Raw genomic sequence first — 15,215 nt, forward strand, 5'->3', positions numbered from 1 at the left:
AGTGTTACAAAGACAACCAGACATATGTTACTTGTGTTTGTGGATTGCTTGGGGGACCTTTTTTGCATCAGGGGTTTGTCAACAGCCCTATGACGTTGGTTGTTGTCCTAACGCCTGTGGTGTAAAATTTAAACCTTGGCCAATTTTGACAAAAATTTACAGGACTTTTGATTGGCTCATTGTGGTATTATCATGGGTCCCCTTTCCTGAAGGGGACATATATTGTTTTTGTCTACATATATTTTTCTTTTTTCCCGTATAACGCGGATTTGGATTTGTTCCCACGTTTTGGTCAAGAAAGAATGGTTCAAATTTTTTCAAATTTACACACATTTATAGATATTGGTCTAAAGATGGTCCATGTGAATTTTGACCCCGTTTGATCCCTCGGTTCACCCACAGCCCCCCAAAACGTGAATTTTTTTAAAACGGCTATACTTGCTAAAACAGATGATTCTGGAGTTTCATACTTTTTTGATTGGTACATTGCAGCGTATTTCAAAGTATTTTGTAACTTGAAGTTGTATATATCCATTTTCACCCCTTTACCCCCAAATATTTGTTTTTTTGTTCACATGTTAATGAGGTCAGAAATACAAGACTTAACCTGCTGAAATTTTAAACAGCTGAGGATAGGGTGCTTCTTTTTGGCTGTTAAAAATTTCAGTGCAATCGGCTCAGTAATTACTCTTACAGCCCCAAATATGTTTTTACACGCTGTCTATTGTCAAATTTGTTCTTGCTCAGTGCACAGCTGACGCAATGGGAGTGATTGAGACGATTGTGGTGCATGGAAAAAATGTCTCTGCTTCACGCTTGAACGCAGTTGTCACTTGACCATTTTCTCACTGGTTGGAATTAAGATGTTACGATGTTAATTATATTGCGCTGTATACGTATGTCAACTTATTCGTGTTTCGAAGCGCTGAGCGACAGCGCAGCACGATTTGTTACACCTGTGTAACATGACTTCTCAAACTGAAGGCGTTAATAAAACTGTTTCGGAGGTTTTGGACATAAAAAGCCCAGCTAAGCAAATCGTATTTGCGAAACAAAGTTAAATGAACAACAATTTGTTATGTATACACTTGTAGCAAATTGCTTTTTAATTTAAAGTGTCTGTAACACAACTGTTACAGCTTTCTAGAAAAAAAAATGTGTTTGAAACCTGACCTTGGACGACAATATCTGGGTCAAAGCAAGATAATCTATTGAAATTATTTTTTTCGTTCTTTTTTAATGTTTTTGTAATTATATGACAATAATAGTGCAAAAAGAATACGAACAAAAAAATTTTATTGTTGGGTAAATGCTTTCTAAAAATCTAAAAATCACCGCAACATTTGTTTACCGTAAATCCGCACAAACACGCGTATGGGGACCCATTCGTTTTTGTTTACAAAAACAATCATATGTGTAGATCAAATGATGTGTATAGTAAATTGGTAAATAACATATAGAATATATAAAATGGAAGTATATCAGAAAGCCACTTTTCTGGTGATTGTACATTTACCCCACTGGCCCCCTAAAAGGGTGAATTTTTTTGTAAACAATTTTCAAATTAAATTAAATTTTGTAGGTGTTAATTGATGTGTTTTACTCTACATTGCCACTAAAAGAACATTAAATAGGACAAACTTCAAACAATATCTGAGTTGAATCAGATTTGTTCAATTTGTACTTTTAATAGTATGATTATTTAGACCCAGTACTGATCACTGTGTTTTACTTTACAACATCAAACTTTATCATGGTTATCTGTTGAAATGAATTATTTTGAACTTTGCATGTGTGCAGGTTTCCCGCGGGTATGGAAAACCTGGAAAGGTTATGGAATTTAAATTTGTATTTTTAAGGCCTGGAAAAGTTTTGAAAAAAAGCCAACTTTTGCAAAAGTCCTTGTATGGAATTTGGCGCTTCAAATTATGTAACGTTTGTATATTCGTTGCAAGTATGATAAATTGGCTACATATACCAAAGTCTTTTCTAGTTTTCCTACTATGGGAATTGTTCGTTTTTTTTATTGGGGTTATGGAAATTCGGGTTTTTTTTTCTTGAAAAGTTTTTGAAAAGTCATGGAATTTATAAACAAAAATTGCGCAGGAACCCTGTGTGGGGGCCATGAGTGCAGAAACAGAAACAGCTAGCGTGCAAAAACAACTAAAGTTATAAAAGATTGTGGCTAATACAAGAGATTATAAAATAAGTGCAGGGAATATAATAACGTTTCAAAATAGGTTTTAGTGTATATGTAATGGTAAAATGGGCTAAGCCACCCTTCTAGTTCAGTCTGTGTTTTTTCGCCTATAAAAGAGTATTATGTGAGTAAGTTATGCTTGCAATATACAACAACGGATTACAACATACTCTGTTTCAGATGAACATCACCAAAAAATGAATCACATGATTAGCATGCTTGCAAGATCGCAGTCAAAAAGATTGAATGAGCAAAGAGTTAGTTTGTCAAGTTTACCTGGTTTAAGGATAACTGATGGTGCTGTCCCAGTGACATCACAAGTGGAACAACTACTTGGTATTTTTGATGTTATTATGGGCCCCCTTCCCTGAAGGGGACACATATTGATTTTACTTGATTTGTTTGTTTGTTTTTCTTTTTTTTTTATTCCCAAAGTTTGTCCACCTCGTTTTGACATGAAATGTTTCAAGGATTTAGATTTCAAGAATTTTCACAGATGGTAGCTGTAGTTATGTAGATGTGTCATCTGTTTTGTTTGAATTGATAGCCCTAACATTTACAACACTAGTCCCCTAAAATGGGTGATTTTTAACCAATGTCCGATTTCACGCTATTTAGTCCCACAAACTTATTACAAATATCTGAATTGGATAAGATTTGGACAGTTCCTACTTTACATAACATGTTTATTTAGGAACACTACCAATCACTGTGTTTGAATTTGGAACACCGTCTGTTATGGTTATCTGTTTACCATATTGCGATTTGGGGACCCATGAGTTTCTGCCTGCAGAAACAAATCATGTTGTAAAAAACATTGGCTAATATTGGACCCAGTATAAAAAAGCATAGGGATTGTATTACAGTTGCAAAATAAATTGTAGTGTATGTGCTGTAGTAAAATGTGCTAACCCACTCTTCTAGTTTAAAATATGATTTTCCTAAGTCAAATTAATATAACGTTCATTTTTTTCCTTATTATTAACATGTTAATTAGTCACGGACATTGTGTAAACTCGTAAACACTTTAAAACGGTATATATGTTGGGAAAAAAATCTATTAATTTGCAGTTTTTTACTGCAGGACATAAATTTCAACTCTAATATGGCTGACATTGAAAACAATGGTTTTTTGGTGCTCCGTAGTTTTTGGCCTGTCACTCAAGACGACCAATAGGTTAGCGCAACTGATTCGTGCTCACGAGTTTCTTGGGTAAATCCAACATTGCTACAACCTAAAGGATCTCAGTCAGGCGGAATTTGACCATCTGGTGAAATGGACGCGCCATGTGACCGTCGTGCAATTTACGTAGCAATTCCCTCATGGGGATTTACCGAAAACTCATACCAAACGAAAAATATAAAATGCTGCGATCATCGATAATGTACATTAGGGACAGAAGAAATCATAGTTTTTTTTTTGTGAATTAACCTGGCAAAGTACTTTCCCTGTGTTATAATTGCCCCTGAAGGACAATTTAGTGTAGTCTATGTTATTGGAGTTAAAATTCCGAACATTAGGGAATTATTTCCAGACACAGCTTTAACGCCCGAATTCCGGACACTTTTGGAACATTTCTGTGTCCGGTAATCTTATTATGGGGGGGGGCCTTCCCTAAAGGGGACGCATCTTGATTTCACTCAGTTTTTACTTTTTTCTCCGGAAGTTTGTCCATGCACTTTTGGCATGAAATCTTTGGTGAATTCGGATGAAACTTTCACAGTTGGTAGATATAGTTATGTAGATGTGCCATCTGCTTTGTTTGACTTGCTAACCTCAATATTTACCCCGCTAGACCCCAAAGTGTAAAACATTTTAGTATGTTGCTGCGCACACCAAACGAAAGATTTCTGTGGTATAACAGTATAGTAAAGGCAACAGAACATATGTTACTTATGTTTGTGCATTGCTTGGTGGACGGTTTTGCACATGCGGGGTGGTAAAAGCCTTATGACGTCAGAAGCGTTGACGAATGTTGCTTGTAGCACCTCTAGTGGTCAGAATTTTAAACATTGTCTGAATTGGATACAATTTTACATATCTGTTGATTGGGTCATTGTGATTCATATTTTATACTTTTGGGTGTTGAACCCCATCAGTTACCCCACTAACCCCTAAAATGGGTCAGTTTTTTAAACAGTGTCGGAATTAGATGAAATTTGGACAGCTTGTAGAATTTGTCATTTATAGGTGTTGATTGTTCAACCCTGTAGCTCTATCATTCACTCCATTAGCCCCTACCATTGTGTGCAATTCATACAAAAATGTATAAATAGAATGAATTTAAATTGTTTGTACTCGTTATAGGATATTTGTTTATGCACCGATCACTGTGTTTAACCTTACAATACTAAACTTTCTCATTGTTATCTCTTGAAATGCATTATTTACAACTTTGAATGTGTGGGGGACCCATGAGTTTCTGCTTGCAGAAACAACCAAGGTTATAAAAGACAGTGAATGAAATGGGACCCAATATAAAATAAGTGTAGGAAATATATTAATGTTTCAAAATAGGTAGTGTATATGCAAGGGCAATATGTGCTAAGCCGCCCTTCTAGTTCTATACGACGTATAGCATAGCTTTAATTTCGACAGGGACGAAAGTACATATAGTATACGTGCAAAAATGCAGCGACTGCTCTGGCAGATGTTGTAACTGTATAAAAACGGAAAATCTACTAACAACACAACCCACGTCAGTTGCACATTTAGCTAGTTTTAGAGCACAAATTCTGTTAAAAACGATATATTTCAAAATAAGCTGACGGTTGGGGCTATTAAGGTTGAGGTTAGGTATTATCATGAAAAATTCAATAAAATTAACTCTCAAATATTGTAGCTAAATGTGCGGCTGACGCAAGTTGTGGTGTAAGTAGCTCTACCTTTAAAAACAGGCCTGTGACAAAAATATAGCACGACGTTAGTTTTCACATTTTTTAAAGAGACGGCACTTCATAAATATTGCTAGATTTTACATTAGCACCACGTTTGTCATGTTGCTCCAGAATAGCAGCGAAAACGTAGTTGTTGCCAATTTGACATATCATCATACTTTGCTGGCCGTTTTCACCCATTCTTACTTTTAGAGAATGGTCAAAATGCTGCTGACCGAATAGGTGATTTCGTGGAGGAGCAAGAAATTGCTGGTTTTCCCTCCAATCAGAGTCTTGATGAAAACTTTTTTGATAATCTGATACGATGTCAGGTTTGTGTGTCATATTTGTGTTATTGCAGGAAAGAAAGGCTCTGTTTTGCCACATCATGTTTTTTAAACTAAGGGTACCCGCTTAAACGATCAGCGAAGTTCTGTTCCTGCTGCTGAAGGTCAAGTTTTGTCAACAACTATTCCTGATGAAGACTTTTTTTCGCTGATCGTCAGAATGCAATCGTCGCGCATTGATGATCAGCGATGCAGGTGGGGAACCAATCCTTTCGTGTTAGCTTTTTACTTTGATTGTTGGGGACGAGTTGTGGCGAGTGACTTGTTTTCTGACCTTAGTATGACTACTTCTGCATCTATGTGTTTGTTAGGTTTGAACCAAGGGAGTGAGTGGGAGTGATCGTCCCGCTTATCAACAACGTCTAACACAACTTAACTGTTTGACAACTTGTTTCACGACATCTCTTTTTACTGTTTGCGTATGTGATACCAGTAATACTAAAGGGCAAACAAGTATTTTCAGCTCGCTTATTGTTGTTTTTTGCGTATCTAATGTCACTTTAAATTAGTTGCATAATCTATGCAAGGTTTTATTTTTCCGGTTTGTTTGTATTGATTGTTTAGTCTTCAGTAATTGTTATCACTACCAAGTGCGAAGCTATCCTTTATTGTTTTATTTGGTTTAGTATTGACAATATTTATAGATTCATAAGAGCCGTGTGGTAGATACTATGTCAATCATGATCTAATCGTGTAAGGTTTACTTTTGTTTATCAACGTCTGCTAATACTCATCGCTCCCACACAGGTCATTCTTACGTTTTGTTCATCCTCGATAGTGCCATAGTTGGAATAAAGTTACTGGTGACCCAACAATGGTCTAAGTACAAATGTAATAAAATATATGCAGCAGGTTTCGCTAAACTCAGTTTTACGAAAAAAATTTGTACAGTTAGCGGTTTTGTCTTTATGTCATAAAATTGATACACAACTTCAACTGGAAAGGTGCCTTTTTATATGTTGCCAGGTTATCATAACTACGTCCCATTTAAAGGTTAACTGCATGCAGCACTGCCCGTATTGGACACTTAATTGTTTTTACCTCACATGGTGCAATATTCTTTCTGTTTGGAATGTTAAATTCCATGCATTCATTGAATTTTTCAAACTCCACATTTATTTCACATCATCAGCAAATTTAAGTAGTAATGAGGTCAAAAACGTACAATAAAACTAAAAACTACAGCCAATTCCTTCGGGAGTTTACCTTAGTAAGGAGCTTTGGGTAATTATGGGTCCCCTTCCCTGAAGGGGACACATATTGATTTTACTCAAATTGTTTGTTGTTTTTTTCTTCTCCCCAAAGTTTGTCCGACTCGTTTTTGCATCAAATGTTTGATGGATTTGGCTAAAATTTACACAGATGGTAGATATAGTTATGTAGATGTGCATCCCACTTTGTTTTTGTTGATAACCCCAGTATTTACCCCGCTAGCCCCCTAAAATTGGTGTTTGTTACCCAAAGTTTGTCCGACTCATTTTTCTATCAAATGTTTGATGGATTTGTGTGAAATTTACACAGATGGTAGATATATTCATGTAGATGTGCATACCACTTTGTGGACGTTTTTCCGCCAACAGTTAGGGGCTTGTTAACAGCCCTATGACGTCAGAAACATTTACGGTTGTTGCTCAAAACACCTGTAGTGGTCGAAATTTTAAACATTGGCCGATTGGGCTGAAATTTTGCAGTACTATTGATTGAGTCATTGTGGTTTCTATGTATTTTTTAGTTTGTGTGTCGAACCCAATTAGTTACCCTACTAGCCCACTAAAATGGGTCAGTTTTTTAAAACGTTAAATAGGACATACTTCAAACAATATCTGGGGTGAATCTAATTTTATAGTTTGTATTCCACATAGTATTATTATTTAAGCCCAGTGCCGATCACTGTGTTTTACCTTACAACACCCGACTTTCTCATGGTTATCTCTTGAATTACATTATTTTCAACTTTGCATGTGTGGGGACCCATGAGTTTTTGCCTGCAGAAACGACTAAGGTTATAAAAGACGATGGCTAATATGGGACCCAATACAAAGTAAGCATAGGAAATATATTAATGTTTTAAAATAGGTTATAGTGTAAATGCAACAACAAAATGTGCTAAGCCACCCTTCTAGTTTACTATTATTTAAAGTTGCTTTAGCTAGGATAATTAAATACAAAGTGATTTAGATACAAATGAAACTTTTTTAAATAACAAATATTACTGCAAACAAATTCAAATTAGCACAATTTAAAGATCGTTTTGACGAAGAACAATTAAATGGACCATAGCATAACAAAATGGATGTAAAAGTATTTTACAATACGAGGTTTAATCCACGTATTTTAATCATGCAAAACGGTTACTTATTATGTGAAAATATCTGAGGATTGGTGCAGTAAACCACCGAATTAATCCTTGACCACGTATTGTTTCCTGAACAGTATTTGAGATTATGATTTGATCCGAAATGCCACATGAAATTTCTGACACTTGTACTGTATCTACAGAAGATGTTTAAATTAGAGAACCAAGCCAACACACCAATTACAGCATAGATAAGTTTATGACAAGACTTTCCAGTAATTTTGATTGGAGACAAAAAGCAGTGGAAAGTTTCCATTTCTTGTGCTCAATCTGCTACACATGTACAGTTGAAACAAAATCAAGCCTTACCTGAAAAGACAACCTCAAGTCTTACCCGAAAAGACAAAAACAGAAAGGCCAAGACACCTTACCACAAACATTGACAGCAGTTGTCTAAAGTGACCAGCTATTGGCACTCACATTTCTTGTTTTTGCTTGATATCAATAGCACATAGTAAAATTTCATTAATGTTCCTTCAGCTTTTCCATGCACTTTGGTTTGAAATATATTTACTGGTTTTAATTAAACCGTGCAGTGTGTACATGTAGATCTCAAAGCTGTAACATTTACCACTAGTTGTGGACATTTGGTACTTAATTAATTTAATTTTAGACACAATGCATTAAATAAAAATGTCATAATGTGGCATAAACTTACATAGTATACTTTTTGATAAATTATGTACTTTTCCTTTGAAATGTTATGCAGTACCATTATAGTTTCCTAAATGGTGAAGTTTATAAGCTTACAGACACGGTACGTTATCTTAACGTAATGTTGGGCAATGAACCTAAAAATTGTAAGAAACGTGTAGAGTGGAAGCCTGAAGCCATTAAGGCGTTTGATGATATTAAGGAAATGTTTAGCGATCGGGTTTTGCTACACTATCCTCTGATAAATGGACGATTCTCGGTTTGCGATGCTGGTAATTTTGCTGTTGGTGCCTCATTGAACCAGTACAATAAGGGTGTATGGGAACCAATCGCATTCTTTTCAAAAGCATTAAGTAGTGCGCAGAGGAATTATAGTACGTTTGATCGAGAATTGCTTGGGATTTATCTGGCATTGAAACATTTTAAGGACATTTTGCAGGGAAGAAACTTTAATGTTGTTTCGGACCATATGCCTTTGGTTAAAGCGTTCCGTTCCAATTCGAGTAATTTTACACCTAGACAACATCGCTATATGGATTATATTGCTCAATATGCGAGTGATGTGGAATTTTTAAGTGGTTTTCAGAACGTTGTAGCCGATGGTCTTTCCAGGATTGAGGTAAACGCGATTTCGCTTGCTGATGATTTGTTGTCTTTGAATGACTTAGCTCTACAGCAGCAAAATAGCGAATTTCGGGAGAGTTTGCAAGAGCTGTACTGGTCATTGGAATTAACTGAAAGGCAAGTTCCTAATATTGATTTAAAATTGATTGGTGATGTATCAACTGGGAACTTTAGACCTATTGTTCCACTTGCTTTACGTAAACACGCTTTTATGACGTTGCATGGATTATCTCATCCAGGTGTAAAGGCAACACGTCGTTTAATCGGTAGTCGTTTTGTTTGGCACGGACTTAATCAGGACGTCAACGAATGGAGTAAGAATTGTCTTGAATGCCAACGTTGTAAGGTGAAAAGGCATGTTCGTGCTCCTTTGGGTCATTACATCGAACCCACAGGGCGATTTCAAGATGTTAATTTGGACATTGTTGGTCCTTTACCGTTGTGTGATGGCTATTCCTATTTACCTGTTGTTGTAGGTTCTCTCGGTGGTTTGAAGCGATACCGTTGCCTAACGTAACTGCCACGACTGTAACTAACGCTTTTTTGTTGCATTGGGTTGCTAGATTTGGGTCTCCATTAAGGTGTACAACAGATCGCGGAAAACAATTCACTTCTGAAACCTTTAATGATTTTTGTACCCAATTTGGGATAAAATTACAGCAGACTACGGCTTATAGGCCTAAAAGGAATGGTTACATCGAAATCCAACATAAATATTTTAAATCTGCTCTTAAAGCGCATAGTCAACCTCTTAATTGGTATAGCAATCTGGGACTTGTGCTTTTGGGTTTACGTAGTGTCCACAAGCCTGATATAGATGCGTGCGCAGCTGAATTAGTTTATGGGCAAACGTTGCGATTGCCAGGTGAGTTTTTTGAGGAAATTGTACCTGACGTGTCCATAGCAGACTATTCCAAGCGACTAACAGCATTTATGTCGCATCTAAACTTTGCCAAGCGCAAACCTCAACGGCAGGTAAATGTTTATGTTGACCCAGAACTTACAAATTGCACTCACGTATTTGTACGGGTGCAAGCCAAAAAGGGAACACTTTACCCCGCTTATGATGGTCCCTTCAAGGTATTGAATAAGCACCCAAAGTTCTTTACCTTAGCCATGAATGGTCGCGAGAACACAGTTACTGTCGATAGGCTTAAGGTGGCTAATCTTCCTACTATTGAAGGCATAACCGATGCTACTGTTTTACCTAGACCCCCTGTTGATACTTCTGTCACTGAAACTATTCCTATATTAACTAGTCCAACTGTTTACATAGATTCTAGAGTAGATACGGGTGACTTAAGTAACACTTCTGCCTCTGCACCACCAATTGAAATATCTGAACAAGACCCTCACATTACTCGAAGAGGACGTATAATCAAAAAGCCTCTTCGGTTTCGTGATTAAGCAAGAACTTAATCAAATTTTTGAATCGACATATGAATCCCATTATTATTTTTTCGGAGGTAAATTTCATACTAAGAAATCTGTAGCTATTGTAGGCTACCCCCGTCCTCAGGTGCTTGTGAAGATTGGCAACACACTCATACTGCACCTTTGATTGGACGACTTAGTAAAACTAGTGATAACGTTTGGTCTTCCTCTAATGAAATTAAAGTAACTTATAAATGGCCTACATCTTCAAAAGGTGTTATTCATAATGGTATTTTAACGAAATCCACTATCTTATACGATCCTATTCACAAACAAATGAAAGGTGCCTTGGGAATTATGTCTAAGTGTAACATACATAGGGGTAGTTGTGCTGTCGGAACTAGGTTGTTCACGTGGAAGGTGCCCAACCGAGTTGATTGCCCTGTCGTCACGCCTTTGGGAACCCATGGTTTGACCTTGCATTATAGGCATACCGGCGATTTATATCGTTTGGAAGTACAAGATTTAGGTTTAAGTGTTCACCATCAAACCATTTGTTCTAAAGCCATTCGGGACTGCTATGGACAAGACTCAAATTGTACAGGTGGTATGATAATTATCATACAATTATAATTGAACCCAAGCAATGTAATGGTACAATTCGTTTGCCACTAATGATAAATAAGGCTAAATTTTCAACTCCTAATGGTGGTCCGGATAATGTTGGACTTTTTATTAACGAAGCCATGGATACTGTTTCTGGAACAATAAGTCAACTTACTGCTGATATCCATTTTTTGGAATGTCAAACTCAATCGCTCCTAGCAACTATATATTCACTCTTAGCCAGACAATATCCTGGCGAAATATTAAGTAAACTTTTAGGAGGACAAAGAGCCGGTATAACTGTAGGAGATCTAATGACAGAACTCTCTTGTGAAGTTATTAATGGAATTATTGTAGAAGATTTAAGACATAAAAACATATTTGCCACACGACCATTGATTAAATATGTTGACTCTAAAGCAGGGGTTCCCAACCTGTGGTACGCGTACCACTAGTGGTACGCGAAGGTTTTTTAGGTGGTACGCGAGTAGCTTTCGTTTTTTTTTCACAAAAATTTGGATTCACAACTTTATATTTTGTTTATCTGGTTTTGTTTACAAAAAAATTTCCCCAAGCCTCTTCTTATTGTTACGTAACTATTTGTGTTGTTTCGTATAATTACGATCTACAAATACAGGTCATGTCAACTGTCAATAAGAAGCACAGTCGCTTTGAAAAGCCGTACAACGCTGTGGGACAGTGGGCGTTGATGACGGCAAATGATTGCTCGGCCAATTGGTGGACAGTAAACAAAAACAAAAATATCATTAAAGTTAGTTGTCGTGCTTTAGTGTTATTTTAGTAGGCCAATATTATTATTCTTAATAAAATATGATTCGATCAAATTAGTTGTTCTGCAAGAAGTGGTACGCGTGGCAGTACAGAGCGTCCAAGTGGTACGAGATCGAAAAAGGTTGGGAACCCCTGCTCTAAAGGTAACATGTCCGTGGGACAGTTATACAGGGATGGATTTGTTTATCCAACTGTTAAATTTGTAGAAAATTATGTTCCAGGAAGAGGAATGTCTTTTAGAATTAAGGATACATATTACGTATATGACAATTATACTCTAGCTCACGTTGACTCTAAAGTTGACTTTATAACACCTACTTTAGCACCTGTTAAATATCACAAGGAAGAATTAGATTTTCAACGATACAAAGATAATTTACCCCGACCGAGTAGCGGTTTCGAAGATTTAAATTCAATGTTGGCGCTTCTTAGCCAGTCCCGCTTAACAAACGATAAACTTTACCAGTTCATTGACAGCAACACCGATCCTGCAACGGAAGCGGACATTTCATATTTGTCCTCAACCCTGGAAGCAGCTTCGAAGAACGCACTTCTACATTTGATCAGCTCAATAACCTCGCCATTTTTATGTTTTATCTTTGTAGTTATATACATTCTAGCAGGAATATGGGCAGTTTTGCTCACCGGATGGGTCGTCAAGGTCTACGGCAGACTAGCATGGGACAAATTGAATGAGCTAAAGAACGCTCGACAAAATGAACAACCGGACGGTAATAATTTAGCTAACGAAGTACAGGCACAGCCCTTGTACCCTAAATTAGCCTAAACGGACATGACACTCAGTTGTATAACAACTACCTTGATATTGAAAAAAAAACGATCATAACATTCGTTCTAAGTACCTAGTAGGTTGACCCTGTATAAAAATAATTCTAGATTTGACATGACTCTAGGTGAAACCAAAACGATAAATATGAAATTGTATTTAATCAATTAAACGTGCTAAGGAAAAATGCAGGAGAATGCTACAGTAATAAAGCGGAAAGATGTAAAAGCAAATGCAGATGGCCTTGAGACTATAAGCGCCCTGTTGCGCTAGCGTTCATCGAACGCCAATTAAACTGATTCATATTGAATCTGATACTTCTATGAGCTTCGCTCAAACCAGCATTGCTGCACAGTCGCTAGGCCAAATACCGCCTAAAAAGCAATTGCAACTCAAACGAGATTGGTTGCCTAAAAATCCTTACCTTGCCTCGGTGGCAGCGCGAAAATATAATAATCTGTCATAGATTGGCCTGTCGGATCATGGCGAGAGAAACACTTCAAAAAGCGACTTACCAATTCACAACTGCAGATCGCAAAAGCACTGCAAAACTCACCATTACAAGTGGGAGGCTGCACAGCCACATTTCACATGTAAAATCAAGTTGCCAGCATAGCTACGCGTCAAACCGTAAAAAAGCTTAGCACAACTCTGAAAAGTACAGCAGCTCGTTTAATTTCTTACAAGAATTCGAAGCAGAAACACTTGTCAAATGTCAAAACTATTTTTATTTGTATACAAAAAACCTACATAGTACTTAGAATTTGCGCCTTTTTTAATCGTATTGTATATATATACTTAATTATCCTTATAGCCCTAAAATGCCCTTATATAATCATTGGTGTGAAAATTTTGCCGCGCGAAATGTTGAGTTTAGATTACAGACTTTCAAAAAATCAGCGTTCAAAAATCAGCGTACGAATCAACTGTTCGAATCTCACCGAGCCAACTGTTCGAAACTCAACAATCAACATTCTATCACAACTCCATTTGTACATGATCTCGTTCGAAAACGCGAACAACATCGTCAACTGGAGTTCATTCAACAACTACAAACAATATTCACCACACAGCGTGATATCCATCAAGCAAGAACATCAAATGGACACATCAAAAATGAAAAAAAATTCCGCACGAACCACAATTTGACTTTGGAGCACGAAGAGTCAAATAGGAAACAACAAACGGACAATGATAGATCTAATTCGGAAAACATCATCCAGGAGAATCTCTCCCGGAAAACATTTCACGGGACGGAGAGTGATGTATCGGACCTTGGACTTTTTATTCAAAACATATCGGACTTTGGACTTTTAATTTCTTTAAAAAACTTTAAAAAACTTGTATGTAATTGTCGTGAGTAGCCATTTGCCACGGTCAAACCTCGCCTTTTTTCTACACACAAGCTTGACCGGCTATTCAACCTGTTTTTCTTATCACCGCACCGGTTATAAACTGGCTGAAGGCTATTGTTTTATCGCCCCACTTACGGTTAACGTGAAGCACGTCTAATTTGGCTTCCAGCCATGTTACACTTGACGTTTCTGTAAAACATTTCAATGAATAAGAATTGCGGTTTAGAACTCAGTTAATATTCTCGGCCGTACGTGTTTTACAACCATACCAGTTTTACAACTTGAAATAACATTTGACCTGACCGCTATATAAACCGCATCAATTTAGACTTAAAATCAGTTACTTGTTTTTGCTTTAGAGTTGAAATCTCACAGTTGTTTCGTGGCGCGTTGACTTGTGTGTTGCTTGTTTAGTCGCGAGTGGCGCTTTCGTGACATGCCTTATTGAAATATAATGGGGGAACGTTAATGCAGTTTTGCGTCTTTTTAGGTTTGTTTAGTTGTCTACCTTGAAGGTCAGTACAGATTCAACATTGATATTGTAAAGATATTATAGATACATTACAGATATAATCGACTTTTATACTATTTGTGGTTCCATACATGGGATTGCAAATAAATAAAACCAAAACTAGTGTAAACAAGAAAAGATTAAATAACTGAGAAAAAGGTGCTCATATACGGTGAGATAAGGAAAACAAACTTCTAAGACTGCTGCACGACTGTTTTTAGGTGGTAGTTATTCTGTACAACATTTTTGGGTAAAAATATTTATTATTTCAATGTCATTAGAAAAGCGCACGAGTAATTCTTCTCATAATTAATTTTATATTGTAGTAGCCCATTTTAATCCTCCATTTGTTTCAAAGCACACTACCGTAATTTTCCGTGTATAATGCGCAAAATTTAATTAATTTATTGTCCTAAAATCTGGGGTGCGCATTATGCATGGGTACAAAAAATTTTGAAGAAAATCTCCCTCGAAATAAAACTTGAAATCACACCTTTCTTCTTGTTTGTTGTCAATCGCGCATCACATTCAGCCATCCTGCCCAACACACTTAGTCAGTAAAATTCATAATTAACGACACATCGTTTGATGCGATGGTGCAATCCTTGATGGTGTATTATTGCCAAATACTTTTTAATCTCCATCGCAGACCGGATATCATGTGGAGGCCGCCATTGCAGTGCTAGTTTAAAAATCGACACCTATATGGCGCTAGATATTCAAACTCGGCGG

The 15,215-nt window shown here is 36.8% G+C and overlaps 1 protein-coding gene and 1 pseudogene across 4 annotated transcripts in view; both read left to right on the forward strand.

The window, feature by feature from the left end:
- Positions 1-6,277, forward strand: part of LOC145205319 (G-protein-signaling modulator 2-like) — a 47,916-nt gene extending 41,639 nt beyond the window's left edge. For 2 of the 4 annotated variants that reach the window (XM_080078007.1, XM_080078008.1), the window contains exons 13-16: positions 2,381-2,536; positions 5,291-5,409; positions 5,483-5,619; positions 5,736-6,277. In XM_080078007.1, the coding sequence (XP_079934133.1) occupies positions 2,381-2,536; positions 5,291-5,409; positions 5,483-5,619; positions 5,736-5,754 (431 nt within the window). In that variant the 3' untranslated portion in view covers positions 5,755-6,277. Of the gene's footprint in view, positions 1-2,380; positions 2,537-5,290; positions 5,410-5,482 lie in introns of all 4 variants that reach the window. The other 2 variants (XM_080078005.1, XM_080078009.1) reach the window with 2 other exon arrangements.
- A 4,478-nt stretch (positions 6,278-10,755) lies between these two features.
- On the forward strand, positions 10,756-12,434 carry LOC145205320 (uncharacterized; annotated as a pseudogene).
- The last annotated feature ends 2,781 nt before the right edge of the window (positions 12,435-15,215 follow it).

Source organism: Phallusia mammillata, chromosome 8 (genome assembly GCF_965637545.1).
Source record: "Phallusia mammillata chromosome 8, kaPhaMamm4.hap1.1, whole genome shotgun sequence".
In the NCBI taxonomy this organism is placed as follows: Eukaryota; Metazoa; Chordata; class Ascidiacea; order Phlebobranchia; family Ascidiidae; genus Phallusia; species Phallusia mammillata.